Source organism: Brienomyrus brachyistius, chromosome 22 (genome assembly GCF_023856365.1).
Source record: "Brienomyrus brachyistius isolate T26 chromosome 22, BBRACH_0.4, whole genome shotgun sequence".
NCBI classification, from domain to species: domain Eukaryota; kingdom Metazoa; phylum Chordata; class Actinopteri; order Osteoglossiformes; family Mormyridae; genus Brienomyrus; species Brienomyrus brachyistius.
Genome location: NC_064554.1, coordinates 7696410 through 7724117, shown reverse-complemented (window position 1 = coordinate 7724117; position 27708 = coordinate 7696410). Strand labels below are relative to the sequence as shown.

Below are 27708 nucleotides of genomic sequence, written 5' to 3'. Positions count from 1 at the left end.
TAATGTGGTGCAAACCAAAAGTATTGTTTCATTATTTGACAGCTATCTGGGTGACAATTGAGCATAGTCTTGCTTGATAGCATTGAAACATTTGAAACAGTTTATTTGGTAGATTAAGAGTCGTAAAACTCCTAAAATATAGCCTGCAGAAGGTTACGCTCTGTCTGTGAAACGTCGTCAGTTATTATGTTCATTTATTACATCCCATGTATTCACATGCATTCAAATCCTCTTACACATTACCCCCTGCCCCCCTACAGGTTACCTACCTGTAGAACTGAGACTCTGAAAGTGTTCATCAATTGCACAGGCGGTATTACAGCTGTATATATAAATTATACAGAACGCAGTAAAGTGCTTTATGGTGAATGAACAGCATGGCGTGATGTTGTTTTTACAAACAGTGCTTCTGCTAATGGTAATGTGATCTGCACTCACTGCATTTTGTAGTAAAGCGTGTGTTTGAATTAGAGACGCTATGGTGGTCTATACTGAGATCAGAACCCCACCCCCTGGGCCTCTTTCCAGGCTATAGTTCAAGTCTCCTCCAGGGTTCCATGTGGGTAGAGTTTATATGTTCTCCTCCTGTCGTCCTGGGGTTTCCCCCCACAGTGCAGAAACATGGTTAACTGGAGTTACCAAATTGCCCGTAGGTGTGAATGGTGTGTGACTGTGCCCTGTGATGGGTTGATGCCTCATCCTGGGTTGTTCCCTGCTTTGTGCCCATAGCTTCTGAAATAGCAGAACAGAAATTGGACGGCTCATCTGCTCTTCAAATCCATGGTTCATACCTGCAGAGTATGTTCTATTAACCTTTAGAAGACCCCTCTGATGATATCTCCAGGATTCAGCTTAACATTCCGCTGCCCAACACCCTGACTGAACTGACTGAAGTAATCCACCCGTCTTCGAAAACTATTTAAAACTTCCTTCGAAGCTTCATTGACAAACACAGTTTTCGGAGATTAGTATGGAAAAGCTGGTCATGTGAGCTTCATTCATAAAGTTTCATTCATAAATTTTAAGAAAGAGACAGACAGACAAGAGCAGGCAGATACTGTATAGAAATCTGTTACTGCTTCACAAACAAGTGTGGGATGTGGGATAAGTCATCCACACAAAGACTCTTTCTGCAGGCATAATCTTATGACTCTCGTTATGGCGACATTTCCGCCAGTTCACGCTTAATTGAACAGCTAAATATTTAACCATCTCTCCTCAACATGCGTAGCAGCTGAGGTCTACGCTTGCCAGCTGGCCCTCTACCTTGCATTCAAGTTCTCAAGTAACAGAAACAGCATTCATGGTCAAATCTTCTTAATTCTTATAAACAGAATTGCACCAAAATAGGAAAGGCGTTTGCAACCTTGTTTCCAAAGAAGTTGGGACACTATTTAAAACGTAAATAAAAACAGAATGCAAATGATTTGAAAATCATATAAACCCATATTTAATTGAAAATAGAACAAAGACAACATATCAAATGTCGAAACAGAAATGTTACTGTTTTATGACGGATATGACAAATATGAATTTGATGCCGGCAACACCATGGTGATGCAGTGGTTAGCACTGTTGCTTCACACCTCTGGGACCCAGGTTCAAATCTCCGCCTGGGTCACATGTGTGTGGAGTTTGCGTGTTCTCCCCATGTCGTCGTGGGATTTCCTCCGGGTACTCCGGTTTCCTCCCACAGTCTAAAAACATGCTGAGACTAGTTGGAGTTGCTAAATTGCCCATAGGTGTGCATGCCTGAGTGAATGGTGTGTGAGTGTGCCCTGCGATGGGATGGCCCCCCCGTCCTGGGTTGTTCCCTGCCTCGTGCCCATTGCTTCCGGGATAGGCTCCGGACCCCCCGCGACCCAGTAGGATAAGCGGTTTGGAAAATGGATGGTTGCCGGGAATACATCTTAAAAGAGTTGATACAGGAGCAACAAAAAATTGGAAAAGTAGGGTATTGCTTAAGTAAACCACCTGGTTGAATATCTCACAACTAATTAGATTAGCAGGTCAGTAAGATGATTGAGTACACAAGGGACAAGGCCAAAAACCAGTACTGGACAGCCATGATCTTTGGGTCCGCAGGCAGAACTGCATTAAAAACAAACATGATTCTATAGTGGAAATCACTGCATGGGCTCAGGAACGCTTCAGAAATCCATTGTCTGTGAAAGCAGCTCATCGCTGCTTCTACAAATGCAGGATCAAAACCTGCCATGCAAAGAAGAAACCACATCTAAACACGATCCATAAACAATGGCAATTTCTCTGGGCTCCGAGCTCATTTAAGATGGACTGAGGCAAAATGAAAAGCTGTCCTGTGGTCTGATGAATCAAGATTTCACATACTTTTTGGAAATCATGGACGCTGCTTCCTCCAGGACAAAGAGGAGAGGGATCATCTAACTTGATACTGTATCAGTGTACAGTTCAAAAGCCAGCATCCATGATGGTATGGGGGTGCATTAGTGGTAGATTACACATCTGGGAAGGTACCATTAAAATTGAATGATATATACAGGTCTTGGAGCAACTTGTGCTGCCATCCAGACAGTGTCTTTTTCAGAGAAGGCATTATTTATGTCAGCAAGACAATGCCGAATCGCATTCTGCACATATTACAACAGCATGACTCCGTAGTAGAAGAATCTGGGTGGGAGACTGGCCTGCCTGAAGTCCAGACCTGTCAGCCACTGAAAAGATTTGCCACATCATGAAATGAAAAATATGACAAAGGAGACCCCAACTGTTGCAATGTTGAAATCTTATATCAGGCAAGAACGGGACAACGCTTCACTTTCGAAACTCCAGTAACTGGTCTCCTCAGTTAGCAAACATTTACAGTGTTTTTAAAAGAAGAGGTGATGCAATACAGTGGTAAACATGCAGTAAAAAACTTCGTTGAAACATGTCACTGGCATCTAATTCAAAATGAGCATATATTGTCATAAAACAATAAAATTTCCCTTGATATGTTGTCCTTGTTCAATTTATATGGTTTGTTAATCATTACATTCTGATTTTATTTACATTTTACACAGCGCCCCAACTTTGCTAGAAACAGGGTTTTGATATTTCTATGTGGGCAGTGGATATTGCCATGTAGATTATAATTGGACAGGCTGAGAACCAGGGAGCCGGATGGGGATAAATGAGGAGGGACAGTTGAGGACCATACAGTAGCTTTCATAGGGAAATCGGCATAAAATGTCTTTTTGGTGCAAACACAAATCTATCAGATTTCAGCATAACAGAGGAAGAAGCAGTTAATACATGCAATTTTTTTTATGACAGAAAAAAGACAGAACATTTTCTATATTTAAAATGGATCTACAATCAATTTTGCTATTTAATTCACACTACATACACATGGAGGTGTAAAATAGTTTTGTGGACAAAAGTTGCAAAAAGAAAAAAAGCAGACAGTTGTTGGTTGCATAAGCATTCAAATACCCCCCAAGGGAGTCGATACTTGGTAGAATCACCTTTTCTTGTAATAAGAGTTTTGGGGCAGGTTTCTTCCAGCCCTGCACATGTGGATCTACTGGTTGGTGAATGGTGGCAATTTATAAGTCATGCTGCAGACTCTCAGTCAGACTGGGCCCTGGGCATTGCCTGGACTATTGTGAGACATTCATATTTTAAAACACTCCAGTGTAACTTTCCCGACGTGTTTTCGATCACACGTCTATTGCTGACTGAAACAGTTTCTCTATGGGACTTGATTTTTGGAATTTAACTCCATCCATCTTGCAATAAGTTCAGAGGTTCTCAGTTTCTCTGGGGAAAGACCAGTAGCAACATGAAGCTACTTACAAAAGGCACTGTCGGGATTCTTCATCTTGGTAGAGAGAGTTCTTGGGGTCAGAAACTGGGCTGAGACGGTGTGCTGTAGCCCAGGGCCAGACAGGCGTCCGGGGACTTTTATGAAGTCAGCTTCCGCCCTGCTAGGTTTTTGTGATCTGGTCAAATGGCCTTTAGGAACTGCCTGCTATGTTGGTACTAATCCATCCACACAACCAGTGGCCAACTGGGAATGCCAGTCTTGCTGTCTAGAGTCTAGACAGTTGTCTTGAAGCCACATCACTATTTGGGATCAAAGGAACCAAACTGGGAATATTTCACTTCATGGCACTTAATAATGCCAGTGCATTTTTGGCATCTTGCCTTTTAAAGGTGCCGTTATATTTCAGCTTCATGAAGTGGATCATATGTCGCCCTCTGCTGGGCAATCATTTTCCTAGAAAAGCTGCGATCGGAACCCATTGAGGTAGACTGGGCAGAGATGCATGCCTGCGGCTTGGCACCAGCCGCCTCCCTCCCTCTGTATACTGTAGTTCCAGCACTTTGGCCCTCACTGGGTTCCACCCAACGTGTCTTTTACATGTTGTGTAAAAATCGCAATACCATTTCAATTGGAGATCTTGAGAAATAGACTGGGTCACTGCTAACCAAACCGTGAAGCTCAGTCCCATTTTTCACAACTTCTGTGATTTCTGATACAACCTGAAAATTGGTCATAGACCCAGCATTTAAAACCTTTGTGCTGTAATGATCTTCTGCTCTCCATTTGCTAGAATGGACTACCTACATTACCTGCACTGCTTTGACCCAGTAATCTTCCATGTCCAGTAAATGTGTGATGGTTGGCACATACGACCCTACACTGCCTGGCACAGACTCCATGCTCAGTGTAACTCAGTGGCACCTTGCTGGCTGGGAATTCAGTCAAGCACTCTTTTAATGACAAGTGCACTTCCATAACCATTAGGCCACCGCTGCCCCATTGGTTATACTGCAGGGTTTTCTTGGTGAGGGAGGTGGTGTTTAGAGTCCAGGAGAGCTTGTCTGCCATGTTCACTCCTAGGAGCTTACCACTGCTGACTGTCTTGACAATGGAGCCCTTAATCTTCAAGGGAGAGCGAGCAGCACGTTCTTCCTGATGTCAACTGCTTCAACGCTCTTTGTGTACTAAGCTATTTTTACACTTCTGGCCTTCCTGTTAGTTTTAATGAGTCCAGCTCTTTGCCTAGGGGTGGGCGGTACACCGGTGTGATTGTGTGCCACGATATGGATTTGCACTATACCGTGAACTCCGTGAAAAGGAACAGCCTACTTTTATATGTGAAAAACATTTTATGTTCTTCAAAGCTTCAGTAGTAATCTGAATACCTGTCCTTATATAGTATATGTAACTGGTTTATCTGCATTGTGTAAATTCTCCATATTAAACACACTCTGACATTGTTTCCTGATAGCATATTAACAAATTTATGTCAGATGTTACTTACTGTATGTCAGATAAGGAGCTGGATGTGTTTCATCTGAAGAAATTCATCAGATCAGATCTTGTTTAATTATACTCATTAAACAAAAATAACCTGTTTACATATATAGTAGCAAATTAAAAAGTTAAACATATAGGCTAAATCAGCATATTACCCTCCTCCAGGATTCCATGTGGGTACCATAACCTGCTATAGAAACAGTGAGGGCTCTTTATCCAGAGCAGGGATATTCAATCGGCTGACGCACCCGAAATCCGGACCAAAATACCGTTTAGGTGTTGAGTACCCCAGATCTGGAGGGTTTACAGGTGGTTTGTCAGCAGGTGTGTTCATGTGATGGATCCCAGAGCAAGCAGCTTCCAGAATACTGCTGTCTCTAGTTGCTCACTGGCGCCCTCTGCTGGGCTCAGCTGCTCCTGACAGAGGAGAAAATAGAAGAGAATATCTTTGTAGATATTCTGTGTGCTTTCCCACCAATCACAACATCTCCACTCGAGCAGTTATGTATTAACATTGTTTAAAGCATATAACGAAAATATATCATTTATTTCCCATTTGTAATAATAACAAGGCTGTTTTTGTTCTCCATGACAACCTGGAAGCCAGATTTTATATAGACTGAAGTTAGTGTTGTAGTAAAAACTAGACAATCCTTTGTGTGACAAACAGCTAAGAACCAGAATTTCACAGAATGTTCTGACTCTGTGCCTGTGAGTGGAAGGCAGCTGGTTCAGATCTCCTGGCCGGCAGAGTGATGTCTTTGCTGGGCCCTTACTGCCAATCGCTTAAGGGACACTGGATGGTGGCCAACCCTGCACCACGACCCCCAAACGTCCTCTCACTGTGTATGTGCCTGTGTGTCTCATGGAGAGCAAAATGGAATAGGTGACAAGACAATTTTCCCATGGGGATGAATGAAGTATCATGATTCATACATAATTATTTTAAATTACTATTTTAAAAGCTTATCTGAAAGGACTGGTAGTCCTACGATTTGGGGTTTTTGTGATAGCAATACAGGAAAAAAGGATTTTACTCATGGGATCAGGAATTCAAGTGCCATTTGAAAAGCATAAGCTCATCTGGACATCGTTTAAATTAGAGATTCACCGACTGTGTCAGCCAGCTATTAATATTGGCCAATACAGCAACAATTAGCCATCAGCCAATAGTTAAAAATGAGCCGATATTTACGCCTGATAATTCCTTTTAAAATGGTAACCCTTATTGCTCTTTATTTACACGTACGCCGTCTGTAATCGAGAAGGAAATTTTAATTGATCATTTTCCATAATCGAGTGTAATCGAGTAAATGTGACAGCTCTTACTTCAGCATAACAAATCTTACCTTAAGGGGAGACAGTGAAGATGTTGTAGAGTTTCCGACAAACAGAGAATCTGATTGGATAAGAGGCGTCCTAAGAGTGCAGTCATCAGAGTACGACCGCACTCGGACATTTCACAACAGCTGTATCACTCCGCTTTACAGGTGTATCTAAAAACCGTTACATCTGCCTCATCACCACCAGCGCAGAGCCGCTACCTTTTGAAAACCTGCCCGGGTTTCTACCTATTTCAAAAATGAACGTATATGGAAGTGAGAGTAAAGGTTCATATGTATTCCCTTGTGTTTGGGATTTATTTTTATCTGTTTCGGATTTTAAGTTTTTATAATCTGCCGAACCGAAAAAAAATGTTTTCAAAGTATGTCATCTTGCGCTATGTCTCTATTGACTTTATTCCACTTTTGTCTCTGTAAAGGCACCCGGTCTGTGTATAAGTGACTTTATACTCTCACTCGCTGTTTTACCCCCGTCCTTTTAATATAGTAGACGCGCAATAAAAAAAGTCTACTATAAACTGAACATGATCTCTAAAGTTACTGGAGCGCCACAATATTCTATTTATTAGACCTGCGGCATGGTTTTAATTTAAAATGCATATATAGTTATTCCGCTAATAAGCTGACTGGCTGTTTCACTGCTGCCACGGGCGATATTAGAATAAATATAATATTACATTATAAATGCTACTTGAACTGTTGTGTAAAAGCAATAACACAAGAAGGAGTGCGGTTATACTGGAGTATATAACCGGTGATTCGGTCGTAGGCGTGAAGCCTCGGAATACAGAAATATATTGGAAACAGAATTATATTGTTGTGTTGCCTAATAAAAAGTTTTTGCATTAATTCTTTGCTGTTGTCTTTAGTTGATATTGATGCAATCCAAAAGTAACTAAAAGTGATTTGTTACATTGATACATTGATACACTGAGAATGAAGTCTTTCTATTCTATCCTATTAATATTCTGGTTCAGAGTAAAATAAACAGTACTCTGGGGAATTCGATTAATTCACTTTACTACTACAACATAACTAGCATATACAGTATACAGACGTCCCAACACTCTCGGAAGTTCCGGGATTCTCCCGCAAAGCTTCCTGTGAGTGTAAAAGATGTACAATGTACAATGTACAAGATGTACAATGCAAATCTGTCGTCCTGTTGATCAGCGGTGGTAAAATTAGTCGGCAAAACGTTTTACCGCTGTAACCTCGGTCCAAATTTTACCCCCCAAATCTATCCCGCCCACCCAACCACACCCTAGTCTGCAATATATATACGATACCAGCCAAAGCACTGGCCAGTACAGCTGCCCTCCTGGATGCCTCTCATCTGCCTCCCTGAAATCAATATCCTTGAAGTGGGATTATAATGACTGGTAGACCAAGGCATCGCCGCGGCAAATAACAAAAAAATAAGATTTCTGCAAGGAGGAACACAGCTTTTACTACAGCCTTGAAAAACACATACACACATACAAATAAAACAGCGGAGCGTGTATATAAAAAGAAAGAAAGAAAAAGATTAAGACTGACACCTTGTTTATTTTAATATAAATAATAAATGTGTCCTCTTCTAATTCAACGCAAAACTACATGCTACGCTGGGTGCATTTATATAGCCTTCTCCGGATTTTTTTTAAAAGAACGCCACTTAATTAAATCTATATTAGAATATGACAGACCAATAGCTACAGCATTTTATAAATACAAAAATCACGAAATATCCAAAATAAGCCTTAAAAAAAGAAAAGAAAATCACACCCGTAAGCGTCCATTTTTGGAACGTACCAAATGTACAGATGCATCGAGGGAGAACAGCGTGAGATTCGCTGACTTTTAAAGTATTCGTTCTGACGGATTTATGTTTTGGACTATTTTATTGCTATAAATAAATACTGAAAATACTTTTAATAACATACATGAGTTTCTTAGTATGTTGCATGAAATAGACTTTTAAAAATTGTTTACCTAATTTTTTTGAGTCGGTACGGTCCTTTTCCACCGGGGAGTGGGGTCCGTGCCGGTTGTAGTGCACATGGTGTGCTGAGGGAAAAAAATCCTTTATTGTGGTTGTAAAATCAATCATCAGTATTTTGTTTACGTCTGAAACGGCGAGGCACGCCTTAAATGCGGGATACTGGCAGGATGGAGGACGAGGTTGAGTTTGAAGAAGGCGAGGAACCTTCCTTTAGCGACCCGGAGGACTTTGAAGACGACATCAGTGATCAGGGTGAGAAAGCTGCCCAGATCGACCAGCTGTAGAGCTAGATCTGCGGCCTGCCGCTTTATATAGTAAAATGCAACTAACCAGTTAGTTTAAACAGCGCAGCAGAATGCATGCTAATTACCCGTAGTAGCTCAGTAATCTCCCATGTTTTGTTACTCGGTGCTAATCGCTGGATAGTAGATTGAATACACAAGTACGCATGTATATGCACGTATATGAGGACGCTGAAACATGAAATGTCAATGTCAAAAAACTGATTTGGCTACAGAGTTGGATATCGATGGTGCATATCAGTACATTAGTAGCGTATGTTACCCCGCAATTGATATTTATGATTTTTAAGACTTGGTTCCAGTTGTGATAAGGTTAGATGGCTTGTTACCTGTCCGGATAACGATTCTGCATGTGTAAGATCGTCTGTGCACCAGATATCCATTCATTGATGAATATGCCTTTGATGTTCTGTTATTTCCTCTGCTTTGCTTAAAGTTCACGGAATTCTAAAATGACACCAGATTTCAGACAGAAATAATGAGGCTATGTGACTGTTTGGCGGGTTGATTGTATATGACAGTGGCTCAGGGCAGTTTGTGTTCTCCAGAGCTCCTGGAGGACGTCCTCCGAGAGAGACCTCAGGAGGCAGATGGCATCGACTCTGTCATTGTGGTGGACAATGTACCACAGGTTGGACCAGAGCGTTTGGAGAAGCTGAAAAATGTCATCCATAAGATCTTCTCTAAGTTTGGCAAGATCACCAACGAGTTTTATCCTGAGGCTGATGGCAAGACCAAGGGGTCAGTGTGGCTGTGTATCGTACCGGAGAGTCTTGCTGGGCTGGCTGTACCTGTGGGTGGATGTGCAGATGGTGCTGATGTCTATAAGCGGTGCCCCTCGTTCTGTCCTCAGGTACATCTTCCTTGAGTATACCTCCCCTGGCCAAGCCGCAGAAGCCGTGAAGAATGCTGACGGGTACAAGCTGGACAAGCAGCACACCTTCCGGGTCAACATTTTCACAGACTTTGACAAGTAAGATTCTATTCCGTTTTCAGCCAAAAAAACTTGTGCGTAATTTCATCATCGCAGTCTCTAATGCCTCAAGAGAGTTTCTCTTCAAGGGCTAATGTGTGTGCAACGCAGATTGTCCATCTGCAGGAGACTACAGTGAGAATAATGCCTAGTTAAGTGGGACAAATCATCCGCTGAATGAGGGAAACATTTCAGGGTGGTGCAATGGCAAGACTCCCAGAACATATACTGTCTTGTGTTTTTATCGGGAAAGGCTTGGGGCTTCATTCTATTAGAACTCAGCTCACACTGCCATATCTCAGGCATGGCAGTGTCTGTTTCTAGATCTGTTCAAGCTAGGATAAGCGTCTTGTCACCTCTTAGTACTGGGCGTGGGGAACATGTCCTACTGTAAGCTCTATGTGTCTACATGTATCCTTATAGCCTTTCTATAACCGTTCTACCCTTCTTTTCCTTCCCTCCAGGTACATGAACATCAGCGACGAATGGGAGACACCTGAGAAACAGCCATTCAGAGACTTTGTGAGTGCCACCCTACTGTTATGTCTCATGGTGTTCCCAGCTGGTGCGGTAAACAGCATCCAGGTACGGTTGACACGTACGGGTTTGTGTTTGACATTCACCCAAGGGGAACTTGCGGCACTGGCTGGAGGATCCTGACTGTCGTGATCAATACAGCGTGATCTTTGAATCTGGCGAAAGGACAGGAATATTCTCCAACGATGTCAAAGAGCCAATCTTGGTCGAGGAACGGCCGGTGAGTGATTTCACTGGGCTGGCTTTGGTTGGCCCTGTTGCTCCTGCTTTGGTGGGTTTAATCTGGCTTGACCCAAGGTTTCTCTGATCAGTCCCTGGGGCCCCCAGACGATCCAAGTTTTTGCTCCCTTCGAATTCCCGGAGAGCAGAAATGTGGACCGTCTGGGGTCCCTGAGGACTGGTTTGAGAAACACTGCCCTAACCCAATTCATCTCTGTGTCCCCCCAGCGCTGGACGGAGACCTACGTCCGCTGGTCTCCCAAAGGTACATACCTGGCCACGTTCCACCAGAGGGGTATCGCACTGTGGGGGGGGGAGAAGTTCAAGCAGATCCAGAGATTCAGCCACCAGGGCGTCCAGCTGATTGACTTCTCACCCTGTGAAAGGTGCGCCGCCTTGTTATCATAAAGGCTTTCCATGTTACGATGATTAACATTAGCAGGTTGCAATTATTGTAATGTGTTTCAGAAATGGATGACAGTAATGGGTCCACAGTAGTGCAGTAAAATGGTCTTTAATGAATTCTTTAGTGTTTTGAAGTCTAATGATGTAAAGCTAATTTAACTGTGAGTTTTACAGCGTACCTTACTAGTTATATTCAAAAAATAGATGGACTTAAACAGTGTCGCTATTAACTTAATTTTATTGATGGTTTCAAAATACAGTACAGCTGTTTTAACACTTATCAAATGACAGTACTCTACAAATTAAATTACTGAACTGTGTGTAATTCAAATACACTAACATTCAGTACTGTACTTAAATTAAATTTTATTGATACAGCGCATTTTCACGTCTCAAAGTGCTTATAGTTTCGCTGCTGTATCTTGTTGGCTTGTTTTTGTCAGTTTATCATAAATTTTAATGTGTCTATACAGTGGGGGGGGGGAGACCGGATTCATGGTGTTCATGTGTTTCTTTTAATGACAGCAGTAAAAAAAAAAACATAGATATTTTTGTCTACTTTTCAGGTGGTTGACCCGACATATTTTCCGACACGCGCTCTGTCCGCTGGTGTGAGTGTGCTCACACGTGTCTGTGCGCTCACAGGTGTCTGTGCGCTCACAGGTGTCTGTGCGCTCACACGTGTCTGTGCGCTCACACGTGTCTGTGCGCTCACACGTGTCTGTGCGCTCACAGGTGTCTGTGCGCTCACAGGTGTCTGTGCGCTCACACGTGTCTGTGCGCTCACACGTGTCTGTGCGCTCACACGTGTCTGTGCGCTCACAGGTGTCTGTGCGCTCACAGGTGTCTGTGCGCTCACAGGTGTCTGTGCGCTCACACGTGTCTGTGCGCTCACACGTGTCTGTGCGCGTGCATGGGGGCGGAGCTCCGCCATGCGCGATACAGAGAGCAGAGGAGACCTGTAAATGCGCGACTGTGAAGAGAGAAAAATGACAGTCTGTTGTGTAAATAAGATAAATAACATAAGGCTATTTAGTTTGTTCAGTAAAAGGACCATGTATAGACATGTTCTATAGGAAAGGTAACTATAAGTGACTTCTGTTGTGATCTGGCACTATATAGAAAATAAAATTAAATAAAATCAACTTGACTTTCAAGGAGGGGTTGGAGATTCTGTTGGGGGGGGTGGGGTGCTCCCCTAATATAATGGTAGGGGAAACACTGCTATATTTGTCATTGACAGGAAATTACGTTCTTTTTCCTGACGTTTTTTGTGTGCGCCGCATTGACCTCGGGTAGCTAGCCAGAAGCAGATGGGTTACTGCAAGGCAAAGTAAGGCAATTTCTACAGGAATGATTTTGTCTCAAGCTTTTTGATCCATATAAACAGTTGATCACTATAACCGTGATCACTATAAGCGGTTTCCACTGTATATAAATTTAAAAATATCAGGATAAATGATGATACAGTACAATCATGTTATACCGGACTTTAAGGGATCTGGCAAAACAGTCCGTTATATCCAGAGTTGCTGTATGCCTGACCATGACTACAGGACTCATGCCACACCCCAGCAGACACAATTATGGTATAGATTATTATATTGTACATGCTGTAATCCAACTTTACCTGACTGTTGGAAGTATTTATATGACCTATAAGTGGTTATACATGTACGGTACAGTAGTAACCTTGACCTCATTGCTTACTGCATCCCTTCAGCTGCGAGCGTCATCTGCGGATTGATCAAGATTTAATTTTTATTTAAAAAATTGTTGGCGGCCGTCGTAAAACCATCTGTTCTACGCAGTGGTTCACACACTTATGATAAGCTGTAGCTGCGTACCACCCTTACGACCGGCATTACACTGACGCCTTTGCGTTCCGTATGAGGAGTTGAAAAAATGTGTTTTTTTTTTTCCCTTTAGCTGCATCAGAAACTTAGGCTAGAAGGCTGTCCTGAAGGGCAAATAGCATAATCATATTGTATCATTAATATTTTATCTTGCTTTGCGTGTAGCTTACGCCTACTTCCTTGAAAAAGGAGATAATCGCATGTCAGTCATTGTCACGTAATGATGCTGGTTTACTTGTTTGGTATTGTCCATTACCGATACTATCATCATAGTACACAGCCCTAGGATACTTATGAGCTGGCTAATTAAAATGTTATATGCTGCTTAGCTGTAAAATGCATAGTGATGGCCAATCAAATGTTTGTTTTTCTGTATTTTTTTTTAAGATATGTGGTAACCTTTAGTCCACTAATGGACACGAAGGAAGACCCGCAGGCTATTATAATCTGGGACATTCTGACTGGACAGAAGAAGAGAGGCTTCCACTGCGAGAGCTCAACACACTGGCCAATCTTTAAGTAAGTCTGCCCAGCTTGCCGTCCCTCTGAAGGGGTATCTTCAGCACGATTGAGGCTGTGCAGGTTTAGGTGAGGGCCGAGAGGAATGAGGTGTATCGGGGAAGGATGGCTTTGCTAAAGGTTTTGAACCTTTTTTAGTGTGGTGAGTGATGTCACCAGGCTCGCAGACCATCTCCTTTCCTCATCTTGCTTCTGCTTGTACTGGTAAATCATTGTGACATCACCTTGTTTTCCCAGGTGGAGTCATGATGGAAAATTCTTTGCCAGAATGACCCAGGACACTCTCAGCATCTATGAAACACCAGTGAGTGTTACCTGCTCGTCCTTTACCAGCCCCTCTGTAATGATCCTTCTGACGACTCTTCAGGGTTCAACTGATGGGAATTGCTGTGAATGGATGGCTGTATAAGGGCGTTGGGAACTGTGGCAGGTGGAGTAACTGTACATTGCTCATCACTAATGGGTCCACATCCTGTTGGTCACTTTATTGGGTCTAGTCGAGTAACATTAAACTGATTGCATTCAGATTCAAACCTCCCACAGGGTTTCTGGGTTTTTTGTCGTACTGGTTACCGTCACTAACTATACCTATGGGATCCATAAGGTGGTGTTTCTCAAATCGGTCCTCGGGGACTGTGGACTGACTAGGAGGGAGCAAAAACATGCATCGTATCGGGGTCTTTCAGGAGTGGGTTGAGAAACACTGCCTTGAAATGCACTCCTGGGCAAAACAAATGGGCTGAACCCAAATCACACAACATTAATCTTTGACCCATTGTTTGGCCAGGAGTGTATATCTTGTGTTTTTTCATTGTTTCACATTAAACTTGTATTTTGCTTTTCCCACAGTCAATGGGGCTTCTAGACAAGAAGAGTCTGAAGATCAGTGGAATAAAGTGAGACCCATGTTAAATTTGTAATCTAACGATGAATATAATTTTATTAGCTCTTCCTGCTTCATTGTTCTATGTATGGCTAGATATGCAGTTGTCAGTTTTATCAAACCCATAAACACTTGGCAAAGGACATTTAGAAGCGTTAGACGGAAATCCAAATGACTGAAGATGTGGTTCTGCATGTGGTTCTGTTTTTATTTTTAGGGACTTCTCTTGGTCTCCAGGGGACAACATCCTTGCCTTTTGGGTACCAGAGGACAAAGACATTCCAGCAAGGGTGACTCTGATGCAGATGCCATCCAGGCAAGAGATCAGAGTCCGCAATCTCTTCAACGTGGTGGACTGCAAACTACACTGGCAGAAGAACGGCGATTACCTCTGCGTGAAGGTGGACCGGACCCCTAAGGGCACCCAGGTACTCTTTCCAGCTCATTCGTGGAAGGGATACTTATTTCCCAATTGTTGAGTGGTGCCCTTTCGGAAAGTGAATGTAATAGTGATTAGGTGACAAAGTGATAATAATAATGGATACTTTATTAATCGGAGGCATAAATTGTGTTTACGCCTCCCTCAACTTGCTCTCTGTGGAGTAAGTTGTCCGTGAAGGGCAGCCACCCGTAGCAGCGCCCAGGGAGCTGGGGGTTAAGGGCCTTGCTCGGGACCCGCAGACGTGCCGAGGCTGGGTTTGAACCAACGACTTTGTGGTTACAGGCATACAGGCTTAGCACTGCCCCTAAAGTGGTTAGCTATGGTAGGCTTGTAACCTGAACTTCGGAAAGTGCCATTTGCTAAAATGTATTAAAATATCGGAGTGTCTATTTGCACCCCAGTGAAAATAGGGACATGGCGTCTATTCGGCTATTTACACCCAGCCTTCTCACTCCTTGCCCCCTGGCTCCACAAATAATTGTAAGCACTGTGCTGCACGCATGGCTGTACGTCACTTCAACAGCTGAATGCGCCAAAGTGGGATGCAGATGTAAAAGCTCTGGTACATTAAATGCAAAATGTACCCATGTTTTAGCAATAGTTAGCGAGCTGAAGACGTGCAGTAATTTTGCTAACTATCGTCAGCACTCGGTACAGGGCTGGGAATTTATTGCTCACAGTGGGTGAGAATTTTAGATTTTATTTTATTTTTTTGGGGGGGAGGTTATTAAAAAATTGCAAGACTTCAATAACATTAGCCATGGAATTTGTAATTCAGTAGTATTGTTGGCTATTGACACCTTGGTGCAAAATTGCATTTTCCTTAAAATATGTGGTGCCAAAGTGATTTTCGAGAAAAATGACCAGCAGAGTGAAACGTCCCTGGCATTACTTGCATGAACTGAAACCTGACCTGTCCTTAGCCCTTTTGGTTGCACTGTACCTCCATCCCTCGTCCCAGTTTAGTCTCTCACTTCTCCATCTTCCAGGGTGTGGTCACCAACTTTGAGATCTTCCGGATGAGGGAGAAGCAGGTCCCCGTGGACGTGGTGGAGATGAAGGGTGAGCTGGGCTCCTCACAGTGACATTGGCGAATACGCACTCTTGGTTATTAAGTCCGGTGCCTGCCATGCTGCCCCCTTTCAGAGAGCATCATTGCCTTTGCTTGGGAGCCCAATGGCAGCAAGTTCGCCGTCCTTCATGGCGAGTCGCCCCGCATCAACGTGTCCTTCTACCACGTGAAGAATAACGGCAAAATCGAACTGATCAGTAAGTGTTCATTCACAGCTGACCCTTACATCAGTATAAAATGTGTTCCAGGACGTTCTCTTCCAGTTTCCTGAAGCCTTTCCTGCTACACATCTGCAAAGAGTCTAACACTAGCTGTTTTTTTTAACTTGTTCTTCAGAAATGTTTGATAAACAGCAAGCAAACAGCATCTTCTGGAGTCCTCAAGGCCAGTTTCTGGTGTTGGCTGGGCTAAGGAGGTGGGTAGTCTGTGTAGCATGTATGTGTGTGCGTGACTTGCTCTTTCCATAAGTACATCTCATCCTTTCTATTTTCCCGTTCCTGGAAAGCATGAACGGTGCCCTGGCTTTCGTGGACACCTCGGACTGTACGATCATGAACATCGCCGAGCACTACATGGCTTCTGATGTTGAGTGGGATCCCACTGGCCGATACGTGGTGACCTCTGTCTCCTGGTGGAGCCATAAGGTATGAGATGGGCTCCCCTGCCCACCAACGGTGGTTGTTGGAGACACCCTGAAGCCTAGGTGATCCATTATTGTGCCCAAGAGAGGTTAAAGTCCACCTTCTTTATTTCCATTCCCCAGGTGGACAATGCGTTTTGGGTCTGGACATTTCAAGGACGGCTCCTGCAGAAGAACATCAAGGATCGGTTCTGCCAGCTGCTCTGGAGGCCACGGCCACCTACCCTACTAAGTCAGGAGCAGATCAAGGTGAGGGTCACACAAGGGATGCGTCTCTGCACAGCCTGACCCTTTGGGCATCGGCAGTTCATTCTGACTGTCTCTCATCATTCAGACCATCAAGAAAGATCTGAAGAAGTACTCAAAGATCTTTGAACAGAAGGACCGTCTGAGTCAGTCCAAGGCCTCTAAGGTAAAAGTTCTCATTTTTGATGCTTTGTCTGCATGCTTACAATGGTTGCCATCATAAACCAGTTCAGACAGCCCGACCTGGATGGTGTTGATGAATCTACATCTAGATGAGATGATATTTTTGATTCCCAGAGGGAAATTAAGAAACCGCGTAAGCCATGGAAAATGGCCAATGCTGTAGCAGAGTCGATGGCTTCCTGTGATTCATGCTCCCAATAACATCATTTTATTTCTGAGATGTCTTTCGGTTTTATTTTAATCAGATCACATGAACTGAAGCACGTCTCCCTGTCAGTCTGATTGCTCATCCCTTTGAGTCGTACTGTCCACATTTTTGTTTGTTTAACCATGTGACTCCCCGTCTGCCTCTGCAGGAGCTGGTGGACAAGCGGCGCACCATGCTGGAGGAATACAGGAAGTACCGCGAGGACGCATTGAATATGTACCAGGAGCAGCGCCCCCTGCGCCTGCAGCTCCGGGGAGGTACGTAAGTGCATGTCACTCATCTAGGGTGTTCCATTGCCACTCGGCAGTCCAAAGACATGCGGCTGGATAAACTGGCTCCAAAGTGCCCGTATGGTGTGGTTTGTCACATGATGGACTGGTCCCACTCAGGGTGTTCCCCACCTACACTTTATACCTCCTCGAATATGCTCAGCAAACTCCACCACCCTCTACTTAGGTAGGTAGAACATGGATGGAAGATTGCAATGCTGGTGTGAATAGTGAATATTGTGCACATGCATACTGGCAGTTTTTGACTGTGACCCTCACGCAAGTCAAATTTTACTCAAATTAAATTTACCCCCCTTACCATCTTTTCCAAGACATCTAAGCCTAAAATAGGGATACACCAATACTGATACTAGTATGGGTCTCGGCTCTGTCACTGTTCTCATCTACTCGTACTATAACCCATACCATGTAATGACATGTCAGCGATATTATTAACGAACAAAATAAATGGGACAAAAATACTTCAAAGTTAACCCTTTGGGGTCTAGGGGTAGGGAGCGCACTTTCACTTACTGGGGTATGGTCACACTCGACCCCAGAGGGTTAACAACAAAAAAAAAACAAAGGATAAAATAAAACAGGATGAACCTGTTTGCCTGAAACCCTCATGAAAAAAATGATCTTTAAGTAAATTCACTATGAAAATATACTTGAAGTTCTGCACGGTATGATCCAGACACTGGGGCATGATTTTTTCACTACTGGAAACTTTTAAGTAAGGAATAATTGACGACGGGCCGTTGAATTATTAGAAAATAATGCACACCCGAGGTGGTAATGCGGCCACGACGCGAAGCGGAGTGGCTGTTACACCTCGGGTGTGCATTATTTTCTAATAATTCAACGGTCCGGAGTCAATTATTCCGGTTATACTATGGTTGCCACACCTCAAAACATCGATCAGATGATATATTTCAAGGGATTCGTCCGGTTTTTCTACTTAAATCGCTATTGTGAGTAGGATTATTTCTTCCGCATCTCATCCAACGACTCTTTTGCTAGTTCCAAAACGTCATTTTAAAGCTGGCAATGGAGGCTTGAGCCGTTGATAGCAGACTAATGCAGTTAATAATGAAGTTATTAGAAAGAGAGCGAGAGAGACAGAGACACAGAGAAAGAGAAACAGAGAGAGAGAGAGAGAGAGCTTGTATGAATTAGGCTACCTCTGTGTGTCCCTCAACAGTGTTCTGAAGCACCGTCTCTAAACTGTAAGTCTGCTTTAAGATGCAGCGCTGTTATTACCTCGCTAGTGAGAAATGTCATGTGTAGCCTTTAAGTTGGTACACTAGGCTAACTAATACTGCTGCAGCCCAGTTGTTGAAAGTTTCATATTCACCGTAAATATTAAAATTTACTTTCGGAAAATCGTCTATCATGTTGTTGTTTTTGTTAGTCCTGTGTGCTGTATAGGTACTGTATGCTAATTTCCGTTATTACAGTTAACTATGCGAAGTGATATGGAACTGTAATGCGGTCAAGAGAGCTACCTGGAACTACGTTCGCCGTGCGGTTATCTGAAAATAATTGCACACCTCAGAACGTTCGTCAGCCAATCAGATTAAAGCATTCAACGGTCCCGTAGTATAAATAGTTATATATTGCAGAACCAAAAAAAACTGATAAATTACAACCCCAAATCAGAAAAAAGTTGGGACGGTATGTTAAATTAAAATCAAACTGAAGACAGCTCTTTGTTAAATTATCTTTGACCTGTATTACATTGAAAACAATACAACAGCACATTATTTAATGTGTTCCTCATGAATTTTATTGTTTTTCCTCAAACACATATTCCAATTTTGGTTCTTGCAACACATCTCAAAAAGAGTTGGAACAGTAAAGCATTTACCACTTTGTAATGTTGCCATTCCTTTTTACAACATTTAAAAGACATTTAGGGACTGAAGACACCAAGTGATGAAGTGTTTCAGGTGTAATTTTGTCCCGGGGTCTTCGTTGTCGTATTTTGCGCTTCAAAATGCACCACACATTCTCTACTGGAGACAGGTCGGGACTGCAGGCAGGCCAGTCAAGTACTCGTACCCTCTTCCTCCGCAGCCAGGACTTTGTAATGTGTGCAGAATGTGGTTTCGCATTGTCTTGTTGAAATATGCATGGGCGTTCCAGGAACAAATGTCTTCTTGAAGGCAGCATATTGTGCTCCAAAATCTCTATGTACTTTTCAGCATTAATGGTGCCATCACAGAACTGCAAGTTGCCTTTGCCAAGGGCACTGACACAACCCCATACCATGACAGACCCTGGCTTTTGGACTTGTTGCTGGTAACAGTCTGGGTGATCCTTTTCTCCTTTGGTCCGAAGCACACGGCACCCATTTCTCCCAAAAAATACCTGAAATACTGATTCATCTGACCACAGTACAAGTTTCCACTGTGTGATGGTCCGACCTTGATGCCTCCGAGCCCAGAGAAGTCGACGGTGTTTCCGGACGCTGTAAACAAGGTGCTTCCTTTTGGCACAGTACAGTCTTAACTGGCATTTGTGGATGTAACTACGTATTGTGGTACTTGACAAAGTAGTCCTGAGCCCATGTGGTCATATCGCTTATGGATAAATGACGATTCTTGATGCAGTGCCGCCTGAGGGATCGGAGGTCACGGTTGTTCAGCATATGCTTGCGCCCTTTTCCTTTACGCACTGAAATTCCTCCAGATTCCTTGAATCTTTTAATTGTGTTATGCACTGTTGTAGGTGAAATATCCAAATCTCTTCCTATCTTTCTTTGAGGAACATTGTTTTTCAACATTTCGATAATTTTCTCACGTATTTGTAGGCAAACTGGCGATCCTCGGCCCACCTTTGCTCCTAAAGGTCTACACCTTTCTTGGATGCTGCTTTTGTACCAAATCATAATTACAATCACCTGTTTCAAATCACATCATTATTTAACCAATTTACCTCATTACTAGCCCTAAATTGCTCCTATCCCGACCTTTTTTGGAATGTGTTGCAGGTCTGAATGACAGGAAAGGATGTATATTTACAAATGACATGAAGTTGACCAGACAAAACATGAAACATTTAGTGTTCATATTGTCTGCAATGAAATACAAGTCAAAGTAAATTTAGAAATCACTACTTTCTTTTTTATATTTGCGTTTTCCATACCGTCCCAACTTTTTCTGATTTGAGGCTGTAGGTGCACCTCCTGCAAGGCGGGAGACTGAAGGAACCTGTGTATCTTGTTCGACGGCAAGCCAGAACGCAGAAATGTCCGAGGCAAAGCTGGGATTCAAGCTATTTGTTTAAAACAAAACAATAAAAAATTCCAAGAACATTAGTACAAACAATTCTGACTTGTTCCTCCCCTGCAATGTCTGCTGAATATAGAAAGAAATGTGACTGACAGATTGTTTTGCTACTGGGTGTTACTTTCAGTTGTCAGTGCACGATTGCATTGTCTAAATAGATCACCGCGTTAGCTAAATGCAGCCAAAGCCTGTCATCTTCTGAAATGTGGCCCCATGAACCCCAAACAGGAGAACAGTGTATTGCGCCTGGTCCCCTGCGGTACTAAAGGAGTCTTTTCTTTGGCCTCTTGAGTGAGGTCCAAGGTGCTGATATACCAGCCTTACTTGTCTACCTGCTTGTTGATCTGAGGAAGGGGATAGCCACCTCACTCAGCCTCCAGGGTTCATTATAGAACCATAGAGATCCATTTAGCTTTGGTCCCATCACTCTGTGTTGATCGGGGACTCTCTGACTCTTCAGTCACACCATCAGTTGTAGCATTTTTGGATTGCTGCCCTTTGGGCCTGCGGGATGTGGTTCAGACATTGCGATCAGGTATGGTGGAGATCAGTTCGTGGTACTGGGCCATCAGCACCCAGAGATCCTACTCCATTGTTACCAAGAGGTCTGGCCCCAGTTGGGGGTCCTTTTGCAGACAGTGGTTCAGGTCAATCCAAACATTGATCAAGTTCATGGAGGAAGCTTCCTTTTGGCACAGTACAGTTTTAACTGGCATTTGTGGATGTAACTACGTATTGTGGAACTTGACAAAGTAGTCCTGAGCCCATGTGGTCATATCGCTTATGGATAAATGAGGATTCTTGACGCAGTGCCGCCTGAGGGATCGGAGGTCACGGTTGTTCAGCATAGGCTTGCGCCTTTTTCCTTTACGCACTGAAATTCCTCCAGATTCCTTGAATCTTTTAATTGTGTTATGCACTGTTGTAGGTGAAATATCCAAATCTCTTCCTATCTTTCTTTGAGGAACATTGTTTTTCAACATTTCGATAATTTTCTCACGTATTTGTAGGCAAACTGGCGATCCTCGGCCCACCTTTGCTCCTAAAGGTCTACACCTTTCTTGGATGCTGCTTTTGTACCAAATCATAATTACAATCACCTGTTTCAAATCACATCATTATTTAACCAATTTACCTCATTACTAGCCCTAAATTGCTCCTATCCCGACCTTTTTTGGAATGTGTTGCAGGTCTGAATGACAGGAAAGGATGTATATTTACAAATGACATGAAGTTGAGTAGACAAAACATGAAATATTTTGTGTTCATATTGTCTGCAAAGAAATACAAGTCAAAGTAAATTTAGAAATCACTACTTTCTTTTTTATATTTGCGTTTTCCATACCGTCCCAACTTTTTCTGATTTGAGGCTGTAGGTGCACCTCCTGCAAGGCAGGAGACTGAAGGAGCCTGTGTATCTTGTTCGACGGCAAGCCAGAACGCAGAAATGTCCGAGGCAAAGCTGGGATTCAAGCTATTTGTTTAAAACAAAACAATAAAAAATTCCAAGAACATTAGTACAAACAATTCTGACTTGTTCCTCCCCTGCAATGTCTGCTGAATATAGAAAGAAATGTGACTGACAGATTGTTTTGCTACTGGGTGTTACTTTCAGTTGTCAGTGCACGATTGCATTGTCTAAATAGATCACCGCGTTAGCTAAATGCAGCCAAAGCCTGTCATCTTCTGAAATGTGGCCCCATGAACCCCAAACAGGAGAACAGTGTATTGCGCCTGGTCCCCTGCGGTACTAAAGGAGTCTTTTCTTTGGCCTCTTGAGTGAGGTCCAAGGTGCTGATATACCAGCCTTACTTGTCTACCTGCTTGTTGATCTGAGGAAGGGGATAGCCACCTCACTCAGCCTCCAGGGTTCATTATAGAACCATAGAGATCCATTTAGCTTTGGTCCCATCACTCTGTGTTGATCGGGGACTCTCTGACTCTTCAGTCACACCATCAGTTGTAGCATTTTTGGATTGCTGCCCTTTGGGCCTGCGGGATGTGGTTCAGACATTGCGATCAGGTATGGTGGAGATCAGTTCGTGGTACTGGGCCATCAGCACCCAGAGATCCTACTCCATTGTTACCAAGAGGTCTGGCCCCAGTTGGGGGTCCTTTTGCAGACAGTGGTTCAGGTCAATCCAAACATTGATCAAGTTCATGGAGGAAGCTTCCTTTTGGCACAGTACAGTTTTAACTGGCATTTGTGGATGTAACTACGTATTGTGGAACTTGACAAAGTAGTCCTGAGCCCATGTGGTCATATCGCTTATGGATAAATGAGGATTCTTGACGCAGTGCCGCCTGAGGGATCGGAGGTCACGGTTGTTCAGCATAGGCTTGCGCCCTTTTCCTTTACGCACTGAAATTCCTCCAGATTCCTTGAATCTTTTAATTGTGTTATGCACTGTTGTAGGTGAAATATCCAAATCTCTTCCTATCTTTCTTTGAGGAACATTGTTTTTCAACATTTCGATAATTTTCTCACGTATTTGTAGGCAAACTGGCGATCCTTGGCCCACCTTTGCTCCTAAAGGTCTACACCTTTCTTGGATGCTGCTTTTGTACCAAATCATAATTACAATCACCTGTTTCAAATCACATCATTATTTAACCAATTTACCTCATTACTAGCCCTAAATTGCTCCTATCCCGACCTTTTTTGGAATGTGTTGCAGGTCTGAATGACAGGAAAGGATGTATATTTACAAATGACATGAAGTTGACCAGACAAAACATGAAACATTTAGTGTTCATATTGTCTGCAATGAAATACAAGTCAAAGTAAATTTAGAAATCACTACTTTCTTTTTTATATTTGCGTTTTCCATACCGTCCCAACTTTTTCTGATTTGAGATTTAGGTGCACCTCCTGCAAGGGAGGAGACTGAAAGAGCCTGTGTATCTTGTTCGACGGCAAGCCAGAACGCAGAAATGTTCAAGGCAAAGCTGGGATTCAAGCTATTTGTTTAAAACGAATCAAAATAAAAAATTTCAAGATTACTAGTACAAACAATTCTGACTTGTTCCTCCCCTGCAATGTATGCTGAATATAGAAAGAAATGTGACTGACAGATTGTTTTGCTACTGGGTGTTACTTTCAGTTGTCAGTGCACGATTGCATTGTCTAAATAGATCACCGCGTTAGCTAAATGCAGCCAAAGCCTGTCATCTTCTGAAATGTGGCCCCATGAACCCCAAACAGGAGAACAGTGTATTGCGCCTGGTCCCCTGCGGTACTAAAGGAGTCTTTTTTTTTGGCCTTTGAGTGAGGTCCAAGGTGCTGATATACCAGCCTTGTTGATCTGAGGAAGGGGATAGCCACCTCACTCAGCCTCCAGGGTTCATTATAGAACCATAGAGATCCATTTAGCTTTGGTACTATCACTCTGTGTTGATCGGGGACTCTCTGACTCTTCAGTCACACCATCAGTTGTAGCATTTTTGGATTGCTGCCCTTTGGGCCTGCGGGATGTGGTTCAGACATTGCGATCATGTATGGTGGAGATCAGTTCGTGGTACTGGGCCATCAGCACCCAGAGATCCTACTCCATTGTTACCAAGAGGTCTGGCCCCAGTTGGGGGTCCTTTTGCAGACAGTGGTTCAGGTCAACCCAAACATTGATCGAGTTCATGGAGGAGCTGTGGTACAATGCCCATCTTCAGAGTCCATTCACCTGCGAGTTGGGCTATAGCTAGGTCTGTACAGTAACAGCCATGGTGGGAGAGGAACCCATGCAGACCAGCATGTCTGCTTTCAAAGCATCATAATCCCGAGGCCAGCCAGAGCGGGGTCAAATAGGTGGCCTGGGCTTCCTCAGTCTGGAACAGGGCCAGGATCTTCTCCGTGTCACGGTGGTCTGTGAGGTATTCTTCAGTTTCTTCTACATCTGTGAGCTTCTTCACCACCTAGTAGGCTCATTAATGAACAGCATCTTCAGCCACTGGTTAGGGGGGTGGGGGTTACAAAAATGATTCTGGGTACAAGCCGTTAGATGGGCGACAAGGTCCCACTCCCAACTGAGGGACACCTACACCAGTTGTTGGAGTTGGTCCACCATCAAGTGGGTCTCTTCATCCGCCGCTACTGTGTGCAGGTCAGCTTCCGGGTCCCAAGTTACCTGCATTCTGCATCACTGCAAGGAAGCGGGACTCAGAGACTGGGGCACAATGGTTGTGGTGCACAAAAAAAACCCCAAAAAACTTCCAAGAGGCTATGCAGCCGAAGGAACCGGTTCTTCGGGGAGAGCTGTGAGGGGAAAGGAATACGGGTGGCAGATTGCTGGCTGGCCGTGGCTCGTTTTGCTGCTGTACATTTAGAGTATGGCATTTGGCAATAGCAGTTTGTGAGGCCGAAATTCCCGCCGGGTGACATTTTGCCGTCCAATGTGCAACACTTACTGAACTTAATCAAGAAACATTACAGCAGTAACGCATATAAGCCAAAAATATAATGGTAATATGTACTAAACAACACCTATGAAATGCATTACTTTGAATACAGACGCTCCATTCCGAGATACATTCCGAACGGCCGTTCGTAAGTTGAAATGAAAGTCGTTATTCAACGTCACAAAATGGCGGCGCCCATGCAGGCTGCGGCTAACAGAGGTCCTGAAAGCACAGGTAAAAATTACACTGGTTTTAAAAATTCAATTATATGTATATTCTGTGGATTCTGAGCTTCGCCATCTCGTTCTTCTTTATACTTGTATATGGAATGATGACAATAGAGTTCACTTTGACTTTGAGTAGCTGCCAGAAGTCGTACTACCCAGAATTGGCGTGCAGAAAAAAAAACTGATGTTGCGGACAGGAAACAGGAGACCAATGAACACAATTTTGACTTGCGGTCCTCTTCGTTTGTATGTCTGAAAGTTCGTAAGTTGAAAGTTCGTAAGTAGAGGAGTGTCTGTAATGTATTTTCACTGTAATTGTACTTTCAGCCCCATACTATACGCATCAGGGCTAAAATGCACTATGTGTTGTAACAACATTACTCATGTGATCATCATCAATATTATCTGCCATTTGTGCCACAGTAGCCCTTCTGTTGGTCTCTTCCACACAGGATGGTCTTCGTTCATATCTCGCATTGATTAGTCTTGGTTGCTGAACACCCTGTCAGTGGTTTGTGGTTTTTCCCTCCTCAGACCACTCTGAGTAGATGGTCACCATGGCTGCCCGAGAGCTCCTCACAAGCCTTGCTCTTTCAGAGATTTTCTGAGCTTGTCGTCTAGCCATGATGATATGGCTCTTATCAATGTCACTCAGATCTTTATCTCTACCGGTTTCTTCTGCGTTCCGCCTGTCAGATACTGAATGTTAATTTGACATGCACTGTTTTTACGAGAGTCAACATTATTTGCTTCACATGGAGAATAATGTTTTGTCTTATTAGTGTAAACACAAACTGTGGGATTCTGGAATGATTCTGTGAGTTTAACATGTTTTATGAAGTTTGATTTAGAGGAGTAATATCAGGTAAATTTCTCTCCAGCTTCTGAAAGTTGCCTGTGGCATTTGCCTTCCGTAGGTGTGGACACGGGTGAACTCGACAGCAACGTTGACGACTGGGAGGAAGAGACGATTGAGTTTTTCATCAACGAAGAAATAATTCCCATTGGAGATCTGGCGTAGTCCACGTATGAGCTTCTTTGTGGATACCTCTGTGTGTGGTGGATGTCCTGTATTGGCCCGATTATAAGACACCCCCCCTACTTTGTCAGCAGCTAGTTTCTGGAATGCCAAATCTTATCTTTATAAAGCAAAATCATTTTATTTGCCAAGAACATATAAAAGGTTAATTATATCACTGTTAAAAAGCCACCACAGAAATTCACATTACAGTAAGTGTATTAAACAGCAGACATTCCAATAAACAAATGTATTATTTGGATGGGAAAGGATAAATAATCAATAATACAAACTCCACGACCCTAGAGGACGCAGAATGTTTTTGATGCAGCAGAGTCACATAAAGCAGCATAAAATGGCAAATGCTTGAGTAATTTTTATAAAATAGATGACAGTTTTAAAGCGAACGTTTGTTTTCTTTATTGTCAGGTACAATCTGTTTAATGCTGCCGGAGGGACAGACAGGGACGCCCACAATCTTCATAACACTCACTAAGAAAGCATGCATTCCATGTTTAAAGTATATGGCCAATATCCAGCCGGGAGGTGGATAATTGACTCCATCTACTTTTGTATGTGTATAATGACATTTAAATTCTAGCCCTCGAATATAAGACAATCCTAGTTTTTTAGATGCATTGTTTTTTCCGGGGAAAAAAAAAACTTATATTTGGGCCAATATGGTATATTGTTAATAAATAAATGCAAACATTTATTTTCAGAACAGAGTAGAGGAGCGATAGATGAGGTGGGGAAAATGGGCCACAAATCTAGGAGAGATGAGATTTCTAATGAAACAAGGGTCACATCTACAGGCATGATGTAACTGCGCACATACATCATTTATAGTGCCGCGCATGTGGCTTTCAGCGAGAGTCCATGGTAAATCAGTGCAGGTCAAACGATACCCAAGAGGACATACACCTTAAATGTACTGAGTAATCCAAGGCTTAAAATATGTACAACTAATGTAATCCACTGATTGCAAGTTGTTGTTTTCTGTCAACAGTAAATCTGACTTCGAAGCGCTCAGTTGCATGGTGGAGGAGAAGCGTCTGGGATCTGACCACTGACCCTGCTGGTTCAGCACAGTGCTTGTGCCTTTTAATACTGCGGTGAGAGGATCTTGAGCTACAGTCTTGCTTTTTCTGACGTCTTTCCTGAACTGAGACCCCCCCCCCCCCCCCATTTTTAATTTCTGGTCCACATAGTGAAGGAAGGGAGTGAGGCCACATGGCCCCATGTGCCGAGGCCCAGTGGGGCCAACCCCCACGCCCGGGGGTCATGACAGGGGTCCGTGTGAATTTTAGCGTGCAGAGACAGCACTACAGCGGCCTTTATCCTCCCCCTTTCAGGTTACCTGCTATTAAATGTGCAACACGGCAATAAAGTCTGTCGAATCCACCCAGA

At 43.3% G+C, this 27708-nt stretch overlaps 1 protein-coding gene and 1 long non-coding RNA gene across 2 annotated transcripts; one reads left to right on the top strand and one right to left on the bottom strand.

Moving 5' to 3' along the window:
• Positions 1-137: 137 nt before the first annotated feature.
• On the bottom strand, positions 138-8673 carry LOC125717414 (uncharacterized). Its single transcript, XR_007384531.1, has 3 exons — positions 8605-8673; positions 5557-5704; positions 138-732 (listed from the first exon to the last, which is right to left on the bottom strand). It is a non-coding gene; the product is annotated as an uncharacterized LOC125717414 (long non-coding RNA).
• Positions 8637-27708, top strand: eif3ba (eukaryotic translation initiation factor 3, subunit Ba). Its single transcript, XM_048990276.1, has 19 exons — positions 8637-8866; positions 9465-9657; positions 9770-9889; positions 10354-10411; positions 10518-10646; positions 10874-11031; positions 13294-13425; positions 13663-13729; positions 14275-14321; positions 14526-14736; positions 15740-15812; positions 15897-16019; positions 16159-16237; positions 16328-16466; positions 16586-16711; positions 16797-16874; positions 17248-17356; positions 26198-26306; positions 27308-27708. The coding sequence occupies exons 1-18, from the start codon at positions 8764-8766 to the stop codon at positions 26299-26301; spliced, it is 2049 nt and encodes a 682-aa protein (XP_048846233.1). The 5' UTR covers positions 8637-8763; the 3' UTR covers positions 26302-26306; positions 27308-27708.

Excerpts from the sequence above, each read along its gene's own strand:
- eif3ba (XM_048990276.1), top strand. The coding sequence starts at position 8,764 with ATGCGGGATACTGGCAGGATGGAGGACGAGGTTGAGTTTGAAGAAGGC. Across the intron at positions 9,890-10,353 it reads ATTTTCACAGACTTTGACAA|GTACATGAACATCAGCGACG; the intron begins GTAAGATTCTAT and ends CCTTCCCTCCAG. Across the intron at positions 16,467-16,585 it reads TCTCCTGGTGGAGCCATAAG|GTGGACAATGCGTTTTGGGT; the intron begins GTATGAGATGGG and ends TCCATTCCCCAG.